The sequence below is a fragment of the Mya arenaria genome, chromosome 10, assembly GCF_026914265.1.
Source record: "Mya arenaria isolate MELC-2E11 chromosome 10, ASM2691426v1".
NCBI lineage: Eukaryota > Metazoa > Mollusca > Bivalvia > Myida > Myidae > Mya > Mya arenaria.
This window is the reverse complement of record NC_069131.1, coordinates 5644561-5664896: the sequence shown is the minus strand read 5'-3', so window position 1 is coordinate 5664896 and position 20336 is coordinate 5644561. Positions and strand designations below refer to the sequence as shown.

Below are 20336 nucleotides of genomic sequence, written 5' to 3'. Positions count from 1 at the left end.
TTGTATCAGCGCTATGTTTGGTTTAGATTTAACTGCATTACGAGGGTGTCCATGTACACTGCACTAATTATAAAAATGTTTCGAGTCATTAAAATAATTTTGTAGGTCTACACGAACGACTCGTTCCAACATTTGTATTATATACCTCATGGTATGTGTTTTAAAGTCGTTCATGCAAAAATAGTCTCATAGTCTCATGCTTCTGTAATGGGCAGAGTTATGGGGACTGAAGTATATGCAAAGTTTTGAAGCTGTGCATGTTTATGCTTGAACAAGATATCTGATGGTTCCTCCTAGTGGTTGTAATGATGCAGTTTTAGCTGACTTAGTGAGATAACCTATCAATATCATGTCTGCTACTTTTATAAATACGAAGAATGATAGATATGTTAAAAACGTTAAGATATATTTTTACTATGATAACATTGGTTTTTGATGTAGGTGGTCAAACATACAATAATTTGTATACCAATGGGTTTGAATATATATGGGAACGACAAAATGTTGGTATTCAAAAACTGTTTGCATATCAATATGTTCAACGGAACAAACCAAATAGCACTGCACCAAACAAATGGTGGCTGATCAACACTAAACACTAAATTCACCCAATAGACAGTTATTGAACAAAACATACACTGCAACAAATTAAACAGACACTGAAGAAATCAAACAGACATTGAATAGACAAAAATAGATACTGAACAAACGAACAGCATGCAAACACTAAACAAATTGAACACACGCTGATAAAATATACATAAAACTAAAGAAAGAAACATGAGCTGAAATGGCCGAACCAACACTGAACACATCAAATATACATTGTTAAACCACACACATACTAAACAATTCATGTAGACATTTAACAAACGAACATACACTGCAAATTCAAACTGATATTGAACAAACAAAATATACACTAAAACAAATCTAGCACACACTGAACAAACCAAACGGACACGGAATACACCACATAAACAAACAGACGATAAATATCAATAAATAAAGCAAACAGACGCTAAACATCAAAAGGACAGTGAACCATACATACAGTTAGTGTTCAAACTGACACTAAACACGACAAACACTGAACAAATTTAACATATACGCAACACACTAAACACTGAACAAATGAAACATGCAATTAACACACCAATCGGACACTTAATCATACAGTAACTCAACAAACATACACTGAACAAACAAATATTTACTTAACATACAAAGCTGATACTGAACAAATAAACAGGCAATAAACAAACCATACAGACGCTCACGAAACAAAGTATTTGCTCAACACACCGGACAGATACTTAAAATATCATACAACTATTGAACAAAATAAATTAATGTAAACATACAAAACAAGCACTTAACAAACCACATAGCCACTGAACGCAACAATCAAAAACTGAACGAAACAAACTAACTCTTAACAAAATGAGTCAAACTGTACTAACCAAGCAGACAATGAATACGTAGGAATTCCATGGGGATTAAAGCAATGTTTAAGAGCAGCTAAGCTTCACAGGCTTACAAAATGCCCTAATTTCTTAGGTTCTTTACAATATTTACAAGCAAAGCCAACTATCTGTTTTCTTTTGGAACAATTTTTTAAGAGTTATGTGATCGTGTTATCAAATTTAAATTGCCGAAACCTTTGCTTAAGCGAGACATTCATATCGAAGAGTTTTAAAACCTACAATTCAACAAACTATCACAACAATACGACACAAACTCATATACTTAAGTAAAATTACATTACAATCAATTGGATTAATGTTAAAGGGACTAGAAAACATATGAAACCATTGCAAGGAAAAAAGAGAATTGTCAAACACTTACATAAAATTGAAATCGTTGTACAATTGAGCCACGCAACACCGTTCTGTCGGGATAGGGATGGTGGTAGGCTACATTGGGGCGTTGCTGATATGTTCATAATATTCGTCCGCATCTTATACAATACCGCAGTGGAAGCATGGGCAGGGCGAAGATCAACTGTTATTTTAATGTTTTTTATTGGCGGTATTTCGACTGACAGCGACGAGACGGGTAGTCAGTACAAGTTGACAAGAGCGGTAATAGCGACGATTACAAGGGTAACAATACTGTAAAAACAACGGCGATGGGACATAATCAAAACTGACGAATTGAACAAATGACGCCGACTGGTGATGTTGACGTCGACGGCAAAAATGACGTAGGGAGCAGAAATTTCGGCCACCAAACTGTACACAGAAGTTTGCATATATCAGGTAAAATTACATGTAATGACAACAGTGAATGTAGAAATAAATTTTGCTTTAATTACCACATTCGAAAATAAAGTACATAAATTCAACTTTCGCTCTAATATGGAAACCTTATATCCTTTTGACAAATGAAATGTTTAGGCGTATCGATATTAAAATTTCATGGTCATATATATTTTCAACAGTTCGATGTCATATGAGGCTATTGTATTAATTGTTTCCTTATGCAAATAAGTGGATATAATTGTCAATTTTCCACTCAATAGATAGATATACTTTTATTTCCTCCAATAATGAAGAGCAGAACGTATTTACAACACATATTTCAATGATAAATAAAGCATTTACGCAACAACAAAAACAATTAGAGTGTGCATGTCATAGAAATAACGTACATGCAACTGAATTCATATTTTATCAACAAGCTCATGTATATACTACAGTGAAACAGAACAATAGCTGCAATAATTAATGCTCAGTAGACATTAAATACACAATGTCAATTTTTTTTTTTTATTTAAGCTATAACACACTCGCCACGTTTCTATTTAATGCTTGTTTCAGGAAATATGCCACCCTGACATTATTTAATTTTTCACCATCGTTCTCAGTCGCTAGTTTAAATATGCGAACACACTGTTCCTCAATTGGATACCTTATTAGTTCAGTAAAGGCATCAATGGTACACGAATCCAGCACAGACTCACACAGTTTCACTTGGTTTGCCTCATTCTCATGACATATGAACATTAAATGCACATTAAGGTTGTGATGCGCTAATTCAACCATGCATTGCAAGTTGCAAGAGAAATAATGATACAAGTAAAATATCATCTACAAATGAGTTAACTCCCATGGTCAAAAAGACCGAGCAGCATAGATTGCTATGTTCCAGTTTAAAGACGGTTATATACAGTTGACAGCATTCCTCCTTATATGACGGATTTAAAGATTGCGATTGCTTCTAAGAAATCAATGATGCATAGTCTCATGCAGGTTCAATGCAGCAGTGTCACACCTTATTTTTATCTGAAAGCACTGGTATTGGTTTAAATTAAATAATGTTAATGAAAGGTTATATAGACCCTTTACAGTATTGAACTAAAATATGGCATCAGAAATCTATCGATACGCGGTTTGGTTTTTTAAATTTCGTTTTGGCTGTAAAGCGGGATCAGTAAACTGGCTTTCCAATTAGCAGGATACTTGTCCTGTGCCAACATGAAATTAAGTAGAGCAGATAACATACCCTCACCGCCAGGTATTACATTTTAATTTGAAATATGTTCTATTCTATTGTCTTTTACCCACTTTAATGACTTGAACGAGCACTGTACCTGTTCAACGTAGTAGTCCAGTTATAGAAATTCTTTATTTTGATCAAAGTTACTTAAATATATGTCGAACTTTTTATTGTAATTTGAATTATTATTCGGCACAAACGCTTTTATAAAATAGCGTTGACAAATTTTGATAAGATTTCATCCGATTTTGATATTATTTTCACTGTCATCTCATTGCTAATGAGTTTCCTCCTTCTGCTTCTCGGCAGCCACCAGAGCAAATTTTAATCAAGCTCAGCCGCAGAATGTAAGCCATCACACACTTTTGATTTATGATATTCTCGCATTTTTCAGGGTGTTCGCCACAGTCACGCTTGGCGGCTTTGTATGATGTATGCAGTTCATGGGCGCCATTAACCAATCCAAAGTCTTTGCCTGAATCCAGCCTTGCTGTGTGTGTCGCTTACGTCACAAGTGCAGAATGGTTGCGCCTAGTTATTGAATTTGATATGCGGTAAGTGACATACTGAAGTTTTTTTAAGTTATTGCAGTACTGAGAACGTCAGGGGATCCGTTGTTGTTATAGGGGTTGCTGAGGCCTCCATTTATTGCTTCCGTAACTGTGACTTTTTGACACGCTACATTGCTGTATTTAGATTAAGCTGGCCGACATATTACTTTTCCGCAATATTTAACCGGGAGTATTTAGATGTTTAACTCTCCAATGCGGTACATGAAAGTAAACAACTGCTGACCTTGCCCCAAATCAGACGTTTGAAAATAAAAACCGTTAAAAATATCATTGATATCAAAAATTGATTTTTAACGCATCATGTCGAACATAAGGACATGTCGGTGTAATTTTGTCATGTAAGACTAAATAGTAGCATAGACCTTTAGTCAATTTTATTGTTAATGTGAAGCGTATCGTTAACATACAAGTATTTACGATCAATGAATTTTCACTCGCTTCATAAATGATATAATACGCTGTAACGAACTTCCTGGTTTGAACATAACATTGTGGACATATGAATTATACAAAATGTGTTGGTTTTAAGCTGAATAATGGAGATCAAAGTGTTTTTGAAAATAGTAGTATTCGTGTCCTTCGGATTTTATCTGTGCGGTGGTAAGATGAATATTATATTGTCAATCATTTTGAATTTGATACAATTTTTTCCATCAGTTTTGTACTGAAGAGATATGTTAATACTTTGATAGCATGTTGAAATTTCACTTTAAGTAATCTTTAACTCAACTTATATATCACAGACACCCATCTCTTCGATCTAGTTCGATAAAGTGTAAATAGTAATTAACTTATCAATCGCTCTGCAGCCAATATAAACATGCCCATGATGCACTTGTTAGTGTAGTGGCATATTGTCGCCTTAGCTTATGCGGCAGTGAATCCTTGTTTGTTTCGCTTATTCCATAATAAGAAGTATTTCGACGATATGTTCGCATGTTCCTATGAATACTTTGAAGTTATTAGCTTAAGTCATAGTTCATGATAGCTCTTCTACGAATTTCCGTGTGGAACGCAGTGTACATATATATTGTTCAATGCGAAAAATGGAAACTATTCTTTTAATCCTCTCTTGAAAAATCACTCCCATAAAAACACCCGGTCCTATTTCCTCCTCGTAACATTCTACATCCTCTGATATCAGGCATCTTCTCTTTCTGTTCTTATAGCTTGGTAATAAGTCAGAGCTTCACAGGAGGGATAAATAATTCACTCCGTCATTACTGCTTATACTGTATGTATTAAGTTTCAGGAAGTTGTCTTTTATAAAAACCTAAATGTAAAACATACCGAGTTTGTTTAAAACAACACAAATTTCGATCTTTTCTAACCTGACTCTTTTCATCTTACTATACATAGAGCTCATTTTATTACATATTCATTCATTGTTGTGGTTAATTCTAATATGGATCAATATCAATTACACAATATCTGTCCACTGTTTCATAAGTGATAACAGAGTGTGTGTTCATTAAGTTGTTTTATATAATACCGAGATACACTGAACACGATTGGATATAACATCACAATAATAAACCATTCAAAATTATTTTATCAAAAATAAAATGCTGATTTTTTGTTATTCTAAACAAGTATTGGCTCAGGTTCCTATCTATGAATTTTCGAAGATGCCGTTTATAGTTTAACTCCTTTTGTTTTCTGCAGAAGTATTGTAGGACTTAGACACAAACATACCACATCTGATTAAACAGACTAAAATCATATACCCAAGAGCACATTCACTTTTTTCCTACACCACAAGAAAGCATAAACCGTAGTTTTTTATAATGGCTTTTCTGCAAAAGAATGGAAAACTAGTGAATAAGTGTATACCATTGAAAAAAACCATTTTGGTCGCCCCAGATCGACTTATAATTTCTTGAAATCATGCTAAATGTGTTTGACCAGAATCGAAAGCACTTTAGCTTGAACTCGAGCTGTATTTCTTGTTTGGTTACTACGTTACGGTCTCACTCCGGGAATTAAATGGCCGATTAATGATCATTAAGAAGCATTTTTTACTATAGGACAGATCACAATTAGTATTTTGGAATTCTTTCAAAATGCAAAGTCGCATTATATTGGTATTCTTTTTATACAAGATTACATAATGATTAAGCATCTCTAATTTAAAATGGTTCGTGCTGATACCGTACATTTGTTATCGCTTAATGTTCAAGAATTACGAGAAAAAAAACGTGCACGTTTAATTGAATGGTTAAAACCCCAGAGAACCGACATTGTATTATTACAAGAAATGCATTTTACAGAAGATATTAAACAAATTATTAAACATATTTGATCAATTGTACACTTATTAATTGTTAAGGAAATTCAAGCAGTAAAGGTTGCCAAGTACTAATTTAAAATAAGTTACGAACTAATATTTTAGACACAACTTTTGACCTACAAGGCAGATACATACAACTGACACATCAATGAATACAAAAGTAAATACAAACTCATTTCTATCATGCAAAAACTTAGCTCTTAATGATTTTACGAATATTAAAAGACATTTACATAATCTACATAAAACACAATTTTGAAAATCCCTATTTGCACACCTGTTTGAATTAGCGCACACGTGAGAATATTAATTGGAAATCTTGGTATTGTATAACACATAAATCAGTCGTTGACAACAAAGTGAAACAATTTAAAATAAAATTACTTAATAAGTTCGTTCTGACCAACTTAAATTTATTTTCTTGGACTATAAAAGAATTCCCTCTGTGTATCAGTTGTTCCGGAGTAGAAGATTACGAACATTTCTTTCATACAATGTCCCTACCTATCTGTTTTTTTGGAACTCTTATTGGAATTAATGACGTGTTCAAAAATTGTGGTTAAAACATAACTTTAAAACAAATTAAATATATTGTCAAGGCATATAAAATAGACTTAAAAAAGTGTAAAGCTCTAAATGTTGTCCTTAGCCAAATAGCATACTGTATCATAACACATAATTTGTAAGCGAACGGAGATCAGTTTATGTTAATATCTTATTTCATTTCTACTACGATCTTATTGTTCTCCAAAACATTATTCAAACAAAAATGTGTCATGCGTTTTTTTTAATGATTTTGTGAAATGTACTTAAGATACTTTTCATATTTTATTTCTTGATGTGACATGTAAACTATGTTTATTCATACTTTTTGTCTTTGTGATTACTTGGAATGAATAAACGGATTAACATGCTTGGCAATTCCAAACAGAAGAAAAAAGAAGCAATTAATAAAAATAAAAAAGTAAGGTCACCTTATTGGATTATTATTTATTTTCCCAGAGGTATATCAGGTTGATATCGTTGAAACAATTAAATTGTTTAAATTGTTTGTTTTGACTTTTTCAAGTCATACTTATGTTTTATATTATCTTAAGGTACCCAATGCGATTCCAATTGTACTGAATGTGACGGCAGTGCGTCTTCTGGGGCATGCCTTAAGTGCGAAGACGGCTTCTATCCAAACCAGTTTAATTGTCAACCTTGTACTTATCCAAATTGCAAAACGTGTTCTAATCCGTCAACTTGTGACTCATGCAAAGACGGTTTTTGGGGTGAAACCTGTATTGCAACATGTGCGGAAGGGTGTGTTAATGAAACCTGCAATACTTCTAATGGTTTTTGTTCTTGTCTTACGAATTTTTACGGAAAAAAATGCGATGGACAATGTTCAGACCATTGTGTTCCTTCCACTTGCTTTGGTATTAGTGGTAATTGCTTGTGTAAACAAGGATATTTTGGGGCATCGTGTCGCTCACAATGTGGCAATTATTGCGCCGATTGTACAAATTTCCCGTCATGCTCATTGTGTGAAACAGGAAAGTTCGGTGATACGTGTCAATCCTTTTGTCAATGCGATGGCAATGCAGAATGTGATATTGTAACAGGAGAGTGTCTCCCTTGCGGAACAGACTGTTTGTCTTGCAATAATAACGTGTGCACTGCATGTGGTACAGGAAAATATGGAAGTCAATGTGAGCATACGTGCTCGTCTACTTGCTATGATGTGTGTGACAATCAAGGTAATTGTCAGTCGTGTGTGTCAGGGTATTATGGGCATCATTGTGAATTTGAATGCAATTGTGAGTTCGGATGCGATCACCTTCAGGGCCACTGTTTGAATGAAGCTTGCCCAATAAACTGTAATGATACCTGTGATGTTTCTTCACATACATGTTATTCATGTAGTCGTGGTTATCACGGACCATATTGCAACTTTACTTGCCCTGGTAAATGTGCTGATTCACGTTGTTATTCAAATGGTAGCTGTTTGTCCTGTGAAACGGGATATTACGGTAACAGTTGCAACATGGAATGTCAACAGATGTGTGAAAGTAATAAATGTCGTCAAAATGATGGATTATGCGAGGTCTGCCCTGCGAACTGTGTATCATGTGAGTCCAACACCGCTTGTACCCGTTGCAAAGAATCTAAGTATGGACAAATCTGCAGTTTATCTTGCAACGACAAGTGTACAGATAAAATGTGCAATATCAAAGGTGAATGTTATAATTGTTCTTCGGTATCCGCTTTTGGTAATTACTGTAATTTAACATGCAATCATGAGTGTTATTTGTCTTCATGTGATAGATACACAGGTGCCTGTAAAAGCTGTAAAAATAACTCAGTGTTTGGAATTTTTTGTAGTGAAACATGTAGTCCGTATTGTCTTGGTAACAAATGTGAACGAGAGAGTGGCGTTTGCTTAAACGGATGCAGTGACGGTTACTTTGGAGCTAAATGTGATCAGGAGTGTTCTAAAGGATGTCGAAATAGTTCAGGAACAATATGTGATCTAGAAGGTACATGTCTTGGAGGATGCACTAAAGGATACCTTGGCCAAAGATGCTTTTCAGGTACAAAGTTAAAAGAATTTTATTAAAAAAATAGCTTGCAAAATACCGATATCAACAGTAAAATTTCCACTGAACTGAAAATAACACATTGATATATCATGGTATTTGTTGTAAAAGCATAAAGAAAAATGTATATATCGAATATTACATAGGTTATGTTCGTATTCAAAGTGTACGTATTCGGAATGTTGCATGAGATCTTAAAAACACACCGTATTATGTTAATAATCAATGTTTTGTATTTCACACGGATGTATCAAGTGTCCTGATTGTTTTATAAACGTATACGGGATTGGTTCAAATCCCGTGTACGACTATAGTGAGGTATTAATAGGACTTTAACGAAATATTATATGGATATACTGTATTGGTAAACATATTAACATAGACACTATCTTTGGTAACATTAACACATATATTCGTTGTATGGAAGCTATCCGTCAATATAATTTTAGGCATAAAGTAATAACAAAATCCCGCAAAATGCAAAATTTATTCCCATGGTAACAAATATAATTACGGATTGCACTTAAATGACGGTATCGGCGGTTTAATTTGTAATTAAAACCATAAAATGGTTGCATATAACATCCCCGTAATTATTTATACCTCGACAAAAGTTTAATCCTTAAAATCCTGGTCGAAAGTCAGCGTTGTGCAGTTGACGGTGACGAAGGAAGTGTTTCACTGTTACTGCCTGACGTCCTCGTTTATATCTTTTTAAAGTTGCACTCTCACAGATTGAACATTTTGCCAACTTTTTTATTTTTGTCTTGGAATGAGCCCATTTTTGCGAAAATCCATGGAAACCAGTAAAATAAGACTGCTGACAAAACATTAGATAGCAAATTTTATAGTCAAGTTCAAAAATTGATGATATATGCATTTTTCTTAAACCGTTAGTAAACGGTTTAAGCCATAAAACATTTTCAAACAGAAATATAAAAATCTGATTTTTATCAGCAATCTTATATCTTTGGTTTGCAGATATTTATTCCAAAATGTGGGTAATCCAAGACAAAAAGAAAGAAGTTGTAAAAATGGTATATCTGTGAGAGTGCAGCTTTAAAGATTTTTAAATTGCATTGAACAAGTTAATTTTTTGGACTTCATGTTTCTGTAATAATGTTCTAGTTTCTTTTTTTTAAAAAGGTGAATTTCATTTATTAAAAGTTATTAAAAGCGTTTGTTTCGTTTACGTGGTACTTGACTACTGATTTGCAGGTCTTCTAGTAGACGTTTCTTTTCAAAATTGTAGTACTGTATAATTCGTTCTTGGGTGAATATATCAATAGTATGTACAAATATAGATCAAACCGGTTAACAATTAAGAATGATGAAATCATTGTTGAATATAAGTATATACCAACGTCTATAATGTAACTGGACATGCCCTAATATGTTATTCTTAAATGTGATCAGAATTATACCCATTCTATCAAAACTGCATTGGCAATTCCTTAACAATTTAGTGCATAGCATATATTATTACACAATGTCACAAATAACACAATCACTATTTTTCTGTTATAACATATATTTATAAGCGTCAGTCTTTTCTGTTTGTTACTTAACAATGCCAGCATAAGATATTCATCATATGCGAATCAAACAACAATTCCCTTCTTCACCCCTAAGTACATCTTATTCACTTCCAAATACAAGAACAAGGCTTACCTTGTTCAAATTTTACTCTGTTACCCTAGAAATGGCGCGATGTTTACTTTGATATGTATTGTAAAGATTTCTTGCTCTCGATTAGAATAAATTGTAATATTTAATAACACTTTAAAAGAAAATTATTCCGAAGAACTTATCAAACACATGACATATTGTATCAGTGTTCAAAGCTGAAACGATTGACAATGTTCACGGTAATAAAAGCAATTGTAACTATTTTCGGGGGTCATGGCAATCAGAATCCCTAGTCAACCATTTATTGTTCCGTTCAGTAGATTTGCGTCTTACATATTTCGTTTTTTAACTGTGTGTATAAAATAAGAGCAAAAACAGAAAAAGAAAAAACACACCTTTTCATAGAAATACATTAAAGAGCAATTTGTTTAAGTTATTTTGAACCTAAGGCTAAATCATGATCCTAGTGTTTTATTTTGTCTTTTGATAACACTAAATTTAATTAACAATTCCAAACGTATATATACTTGATGTCAAGACTAGAAACAATTTAACAAGATTCTATACTTGAATTACCCTAGTCATCACCAGTACAAAAAGATGTTTAAGTAACATTCCTTCACGATAATCACTTCGTTTGTTTACCTTTATCGACACTGCATGTAAACTTCCGGTATTGATAGGTAGGCGTTAATGATGATCTTGGTAGCCTTGCTGGTCCTTAAATTATGATCGAACACCCCGAAACAGCGTGCGAGATTGTTTATTCGATTCTACTTTCTATATCCATTAATTTGTTAGGGAGCTGCTCCATGGTACTTTATTAAAACACATTTTGTGGCGTAACGCTGTACGAGCACTTCTTCGAATGCAGTTATTCTAATGAAAGGGCGCATGTGAAAAGTTTCTCTCTACGTTTTGTTTTCTTTTTGATTTAAGTAGTAACATATATATTATTAAGACATTAAAAATGAATAAGGAATAATTTAAAACAAAAGAGTAAAACCTCTTTCATCTTTGAACACAAAGATAGGCCATTTATCCAAAAGAATGAAAATAGCAAAAGCCCAAAAAGGAATATGGAACGACTACCTTATTCTTTATTCAAACGCGAATAATAGACATAAACGATGAACATTGATGATAGAAAACTACGCAAACTTGGTGTACACAAAGCATTGTCTATTCAAGCGTTGCTTAGAGCTTATATTGGTAAAAGACGCAGCAAACTCCGAATACGGAATAAGGATATGGTCATTCATTCCATTTCAATTCGCGAATTATGAATATAAACGGTGAACTTTCCTTTTCTTCTTTTTTGACAATAATTATGTAGCATTAATCTGTTGTAAGAATGCCTTATCTATTTAAGCAATGCTTAGTGTTTAGAGTGCTTTAAACATGCTTTGATATTCGACGAAATGACAATGCAACATTAATCTACACCGACTTCTATCTGCACAAATATTAGTCCTTTTAAGCGTTATTTGGGTATTACCGTGCTATAAAACACATGAAACTTCAAACAAGGAATACGGAACTCAATTCGATTTTCTTATTGAAATGCTAAAATAGAAAACATGCGACGATTTATTTTCGTGTTGACGAACTTCTTATGTGACAATGGTCTTTACATGAAGTTAGCCAAAATGTATTATCTTTTCAAGCGGTTCTCATTTTCACGCAACAGACTGCAGTTGTCGTACAATGTGGTATTCCAAAAGTCGCCTGTACGCGTGTTAAAATCCGAAAACCAATACTTAAATATGGTTTCATGTTCATTTGTTATAAAAACTTTCTATTCGTAATATGGAAATTATTCAAAAAAGGAAACCTCGTATCACTTATTAGTCTTTAAGACTGGTGTGTGTAGAATACTTGTTAAGAACAAATATTATTCTTCCATTGCAGCAGCCGTCGATCACATTGTCGATTACATTGTGCCAGGAAACGTTATAACAACGTCTCATTATTCTAGATTATTAATGATTTCATCATGGGTTTTAGATGGCCGTAACCAGCAAACTGAAGAAACTAACTCTGGTTCTGTGATCGGTCGAGCGGTTGGTGGTGTGCTTGGCGTGTGTGTTGTCGTAGCGCTAGTGGTGGTTGTCCTGGTATTGAAGAAAAAAGGGATTATTTGGTAAATATTTCCTAATGAAATCATCACGTTAAAGTGATAAAGAATTACACTATATTATGTTTTCGGTAATACTGAACTTTAGCGCTGTGTTTTTATCATTTTTATTTTTCGATTGTTATTATAAAGTTTTTGGTTCTAATGATTTTAAAAATATGTTAATGTACGACGGTTAAGAATCAATATTTGTTAATGATATAAAGATAGGGATATGCAAAAGTCAAATAGAAAGAAGGCAAATCGTTGAACTCGTTACCTCTGGTTCTGGAGTCAATAACTGTATCGACTTCACTACTTGGGACACATACGAAGTGGATGTTCGATTATAAACACATGCCTTAATGGCGGTGAAATTTGTCAAGTTGCATTGTGTTGTATAGGCAAATTGAATATTGAATCAGTACTTTGGAACAAACATATAATGTCGCCTACGGTTTGCGTAAAAGTTGTTTGGTATTTAGAAGTGTTAACCGGTCCAGTTAACCCTTTTCTGTATTACATCGTTGTCAAATATTAAATTAGAGCGAATACGCTGGAATGCCCATCTAATTCATAGTTTAACATCTTCCTGCTGATTTTCCATACAGGAAGGAGAGCAAGAAGACGTATGAGGATATATCACCAGGAAGAAGTCAAGATGAACCCTACACAACATTGGCAGCTGCGAGCACGAGTATACACATTTTGTTCCTTGTAGTTTTGTTATACTGTCAGTGTATAGTCTATACATAATAGTCAGAATTTCAGTGACAACATGTTATTCCTTATTATTTGAACTTTTATCAAAAGCAATGATAACGGTGACTACAGTTGAGTTTCCTGGTACATTTCAAAGCATTGCCTTTGAATACCACAGGTATCAGGGTATACCCTTTTCAGATACATTAATGATTTGAATGTGCTCATTTTGGCGCCTGAATTCTTTTAAAATTTAAAGTTAAAATGGTATGGAGAGTATTCTAAAATGTTTTGGACAACCAAATAATTATCATAAGCAAATATAATAGTTCCTATATAAGACTATCTTAAATCAATTTGCGCGGTAGTACAAACTATTTTTGTTGGCCAAAATGTATGAGATCGAGAGCATTGTTAATACTTGCATCCTTCCACACTAAATGTTTTAGATGCTTAGTTAATAATCAGCATCATTTTCGTTACAGCCGAGTACGAAATACCCGATTCGGAGCCAAGGTCCGAGCTGACCATCGAAGGTGAAGACAACAGGGTGTATTACAATGATGAGAGGGCCTACTACAAGAATATCGGGGGAAATATTCATAAAACATGAACATGTACACAAACAGATAGAGCACATGTGTTTATAGCATGTTTCCACCGGTGTATATGTTTACAACCGCTTACTTATTGTATCAGCGCTATGTTTAGTTTATAATTAACTGCATTACGAGGTAATCCATGTACACTGCACAAATTACAAAAATGTTTCGAGTCATTAAAATAATTTTGTAAGTCTACACGAACGACTCGTTCCAACATTTGTAATATATGTTTTAAAACCTTTCATGCAAAAATAGTCTAATAGTCTCATGCTTCTGTAATGGGCAGAGTTATGGGGACTGAAGTATATACAAAGTTTTGAAGCTGTACATGTTTATGCTTGAACAAGATATCTGATGGTTCCTCCTAGTGGTTGTAATGATGCAGTTTTAGCTGACTCAGTCAGATACCCTATCAATATCATGTCTGCTAGTTTTATAAATACGAAGAATGATAGATATGTTAAAACGTTAAGATATGTTTTTTACTATGATAACATTGGTTTTTAGACTATCTGCGCATGCGCGCAGGTAGTCTTAAGACCGCAAACTCTAAAAAACTACTTCTATTCATGTCGTTTTAACCCATTTTTTTGTCTCAATGCGCTCTATGTTTAGTAGCTGAATGACGTCGAAACCATAAATATAGATTATCCGAGTATGAGTTCTTGCTTGTTCGGCAATTTCGCGCTGTATTTCTGTATTCCGGCGTTTTATTTTTAGCAGAATATAACTATTTATTGATCGTTATATTTATCAGATTAGTGTGGGTCAAAACAATGGATGCTCTGGTAGGAAGGTAACATACTGATATTCACTCTGAGTTCAGACCAAGATATTTTAGAAATTATTACCGACCGCAAGTGTACCATCGCCTACAGGGTTTGTTATTATAACCTTGTGTGACCATGAAGCACGCTTATTTGTAAATGGTGTATTTCTAATAAAACTGTTATGAGATAAGAAACAAAAATGATTGTCTGAAAGTAAAAATAGTTGTATCCCAGGTTTCGCGTTGCTAATGCTTCAAATACTATGGTTTGCCTGCTATACAAAAACAAAATACTATTCAGGCGTATACTTTTCTAATAAGATGTTCACGTAAAAGCTTCGTTCCGGTGTATTCTTGGCATAGTTTTGGACATTAGCCTTTCAATTTATTCTAACACACATTCCCTTATACGGCAGTGAGTTATAAATACTTTTGATGAAGCAAAGTAGTTCGGATTTAACCTGTAAAACACCCAAAGAGTGCGAAGCATTCATATCAGCACTAGTATTATTTCTACACAGATACTTACATAAAACATAAATAACATTTATTTATCAATAATAATTGAAAAGGCACAATCATATTCCCATTCTTAGAACAGATAATTTACGATAATCTAGAAATAGTTTCAACTACATTAACTGACTGATTTTCTCAAAATAGTTTCTACATACATTAACTGACCACATGTTTGCCCTCATCGCGAGAAAACGACCATCTGAGGCCGGTTGCTCAAAACCTCAATTAAATTTAACAGTACGTTACCTTAACCATCCGTTAAATCCATAACTGACTGTTACTTAACGGTCAGTTTAATTATTGTTGCTCATAGCTATTTAACGCTGCCGTTTAGTAACGCTAGCGTTAAATGCTTAACAGTCAATCAAATCCAACTTCCTGTCCCATAATTCATCTGTCACCATCATTCAGCATCCAAGATGGCCGACATCACAAAGTCTTCTGCTTATGATACTGAAAAACAAAAAAGGAGAAAAAAACCTAATTTCACAGCTAGTGAAACTTTGATTATAGAGGAATGTATGGGAGACTTCGATACAAGGGAAATGCTGACTAACAAATTTACTGATAAAATTTCTAATGAGAAAAAGAAAAGAAAATGGGAAGAAATAGGTGTCAAATGTTCTGCCCTGGGGTGTGCTGTTCGGACTGGCGATGAAATCAGTGTTAAATGGCAGAACATGCGAAAAAATGCCAAGGCTGAGATAACAAGGTACTCAAAGTTTGCTAAGCACCAAAACTATACACATGTATACCTTATACTACATTTGAAATACAGTTTTGAAAAGTATTTATACTTTTAGATAGATGATTTATTTAATGATGTCGACAGTTTTTAAAGGATTTTTTTTTGTTCTCTGTGACTTTTTAGAAGTTTAGTAGGGTGACCCTTGAAAATAAAAAAAATTGATTGAATGTGAAATTTTGTAAATTTGCTAAAAAAGGAATATTGTAAGCTGGTATAGGATTAATATCGGGTATGTGACCCGTTGCTGTTAATAACAGCTTCACATCGCCTCCTCATGCTCCCTATAAGGTTCCTGATGGTTCTTTGTGAAATATTGTTCCATTCTTGGACCAACATAACACCAAGCTCCTGGAGACCTCTTGGTTGGACCTGACGTGCTGAAAGTCTAACCTGTAGCTCATTCCACATGTGTTCGATGGGATTGAGGTCAGGGGATCGTGCTGGCCAGTCCATACGTGTTATACCCTCTATGTACAGATACCTCTGTACAATATGCGCAGTATGGGGGCGGGCATTATCGTCCATTAAAATGAACTGATCACCCACTGCACCAGCATACAATCTCACCTGGGTATCCAGGATCTCATCTCGATACCGCTGGGCAGTCAGTGTACCTTGGTTAAGGACCACGAGATCCGTGCGTCCATCCCAGCTGATCCCGCCCCAGACCATAATGGAGCCGCCGCCATAGCGATCATGTTCAGCAATGTTTGCCGCATGGAATCTCTCGCCTGGTCTCCGCCACACCCTTGCACGCCGATCGGTGTAATCAAGGCAATACCTGGACTCATCTGTGAAGAGTACATGTCGCCAATCAATTCGACGCCAACCAACATGATCCAAGGCCCAATCATATCGTGTCTGGCAGTGGTTCCGAGAAAGCGAAATGCGTATACACGCTCTTCGTGACCTAAGACCACGTTCGTGCAACCTAGATCGAATGGTTTGAGTAGAAACTCTGACCCCTGATGCATTCTGGAGGTCGGCGCGAAGCTGTGTCGCTGTCGCGAAACGACTTCTGCGAGCCTGAATAACCACAAAACGGTCTTCAGCTGCAGTTGTTGCCCTTTCTCTGCCACCAGCATGTCTCCTAAGTGGTGTACCATACTGAAGAAACCTCGCCCAGGCCCTGGTGACAACTCTATGGTGCACACCAAGGGCCTCCCCTACCTGGCGATGGGTAGCCCCTTGTTCCACCATCCCAACTGCCCGCCACATTTCTCCATTTGACAAATATCTTCTAACATTTCCGTTTTCCATAATTAACTCATACAACTTCAGATTTTTAAGTTGAAGTGAAGATTAAATACCCTACACATTTCGAGTACATGTTTTCAATGCACCTAAAAAACGTGAAAACCGAGGGGTACATCATTTCCATGCCATGCACGAATGATTTACCCGTTATTGACGCTTAAGTGTACACTGGTAATCATGTCAATACATCACCAAACCGTATCCAATAAGCATATCGCAAATATATTAAATGCATACGTCATAGTGGTGTGGGCATTTTTTGGTGCTTAGCAAATTTTGAGTAGTATATTTAAAAAGTTTTATTGTTAATATTTTGAAATTTATTCAGCATGACAGATGTAATGAATTCAATGCATTTGTTATTCATAAAACAACTTAATATACATGTTTAAATGAAAAGGTTATTTTTGATTCAGAGTAAAGCTTAAAATTTGGCCAGGAACACTAAATTTGTTTATTCAAACTCTTTATTGATACTTTAATTTGTGTCATAACAGTGAAAGGCTCCAGCGGAGAGAGAGAGAGTGGGTGGGGTACTGACACGCTAAAGAAAGCTACAGATCAAGCCAATAAAATTGTATCTATACATGCTGATGCCAGTTTCAATGGAGTTGTAGGTGGAATGGACTCTGATGAGCCAGGTAATTTCGTGATAAACATTATAATTTGATATATAAAACATAACGTCGTCTGATACATGAAAGGGAATCTCTTAGATAAAATAAACAAATCAAAGCCTCGTATACAGATTGTGTTTCTATTTTTAGTAACAAAATCCTCCAACGGAAAACATTGATTATAATTGAAGAAGGCTGGTAACAGGCTAAGATACATATATAGAAGGCATAAAACGATATTGATTTCTTACCTTAATCTATTTCCAAACGGTGATTTTGCTATAAAGTCGTTATTCCAATGTAAATTAGAGGTGCCTCGTTGTTCACATCCTTCACCTTCAAATACTTCGTCTAAGTTAAAACGTCCGAACAAAATCGACTCTGACTATAATTCTAGTTGACACAGTTGCCTCCCTTATCTTAATTGTTACAACATTTATTTTGTTTCGCAGATGGTCTTTCGTTTATACCAAATTTAACAGATGAAGAAGATGCGGAGAGTGAAAGCCTTAGGTCATCAAAGTTACCCCCGCCATCCAAGATCATGATGGCGGCACAGCCTACTGCAGGACCATCAAAGAGCAGTTACCAAGAACACAAACAGGAACGTGTGTAAGTATTTGCCATGTATTCAAACAACTGCATTGTAAAATTACGATATATGAAATATTCACCAATTGAGTAAACTTCAACATTAACAGTTTGAATCCACACGTTATTTGATAATTTTTGTCACAATTAGCAATAGTTTCAGTTCACTGTTATAACATCATATTATTATGATCCTTATTATCATAATCGTAATTGTTAATAGTGTCAAGAGAAGGAAGACCAAAGCAGAGGAACTCATTGATTGGCAAATTATATACTTTCAAAATCAGGTGGAATTGGCACAGCAAGAGGTATGAAAAAGACTAAGGGTACGGAGGATGTTACAAAAAGTATAAATGTACATGTAGTTCAATGCAAAAGGGGTTTCAACCACAATAATTATATATTAGATGAATTATATATGCCAAAGAATAAAGATTGTATTACCAAATCGGCAAAGTTGTTTTATGTTTTGTTTTGTTTTACAGAAGGAAATCAATCGGGTGAAGCTGAGAGTGATGGAAAAATATGAAAAAAAACTTGATACAGAGGAAATAGACAACCTTCTTCGAGAGTTAAACATGAACATGTGATATGGTTTAATTTCATCCTGGTTTTCATGGCATTTATTTATTATTTGACTGTTTGCAATTTATGTACGAGCTTGTAAGGTTACCTACATGATGTGTTTAATTCAGTGTGAGTCGTCTGTCTGCAATATTTGGGCCATTCTGAGCGATTTACCTTACTTGCCAAAATAAAGTGAGCACGTAAATATCTATGTATCCAACCGGTGTTGTTTTTCATTAATAAGTGCCTTTACACAATACACAAACAATTATGAATGAAGAGCAAACAATGTAAGAAATTTTTTTTTCTTTCTTTTTGGAATCACTAAGAGGTGATCCTTTTATTCATAAAAAACATATACAATCATAAACATGACAATTATGAACAAGAAAATCGTGATATACAACTATTTCATCTTAAAACATGTGTGTTTTTTAACAAAATATTCTTAGTTGCTTTTAAATTTCATTATAAACCTATTGAGAAACGGACAATGAATTCCTTTATTCTTATATAATGTTTAGATAATCAAAAGGTCGGCATTTAATAATGCACATAAGTTAACAAATTTCTGCCTTCTTTCAGATACAAAGTATGATTTGTAAATACAGTAACCTATCTGAGATAGAATAGTATTGATAATATTATATTCTTTGTATTCAATTTTTATATCCAATTATAAGTATTTGGAGGCTTTTCATCTGTTTATGTTTATTACAATGTTTAAAGGTGGCATTTATCTTTGACCAAAAATGAAAAAGATACGGGCAATTAATAAGAAAGTGGTCATAGTCTTCGACTTGGTTGCAGTGATTACAAAGAGGACTTGCTGAGATATTCCAGCGGAATAGGTTTAGATTTGTAGCCATGATGTTATGTAGGAGTTTGAACTTGAACTGTTTAACTTTATTTTCTGGAATTATCCAATGTAAAATAAAATACCATGATCGCCAGTTGATTGGTTTGTTGAAAGTTTCTTGCCAGTTTTTATGTATGAAGGGTTTTTCAAATACAGCGTTACAAAAAATATGATAAATATCTTTATTGGTGAGATCGTCTAACTGCTTTTGACCGAATTTAAGATTTAAACACGTTTTAACTTGTGAGTTTACGGATTGAGTCGATTTAATTACATTTTTCCAGTCGTTTGGGATAGCTTTTATTATTGTGTTTACCTCTGAAATCCAGTTACATTTCACCTTTAAGGTTTGCACAATTCTTCTCACGTCTATCTCACCAGATAATGAAATTATATCGTTTAGAAACAT

At 34.3% G+C, this 20336-nt stretch overlaps 1 protein-coding gene across 1 annotated transcript; it reads left to right on the top strand.

Annotated features, from left to right (window-relative positions):
* The first annotated feature begins 4535 nt into the window (after positions 1-4535).
* LOC128206323 (multiple epidermal growth factor-like domains protein 10) lies at positions 4536-19299 on the top strand. The gene is made up of 9 exons (XM_052908701.1): positions 4536-4673; positions 7461-8939; positions 12582-12717; positions 13302-13387; positions 13878-13928; positions 17788-17931; positions 18360-18519; positions 18722-18809; positions 18987-19299. Exons 1-9 carry the CDS (start codon positions 4610-4612, stop codon positions 19089-19091), a joined length of 2313 nt encoding a protein of 770 aa, XP_052764661.1. The 5' UTR covers positions 4536-4609; the 3' UTR covers positions 19092-19299.
* Positions 19300-20336: the final 1037 nt, after the last annotated feature.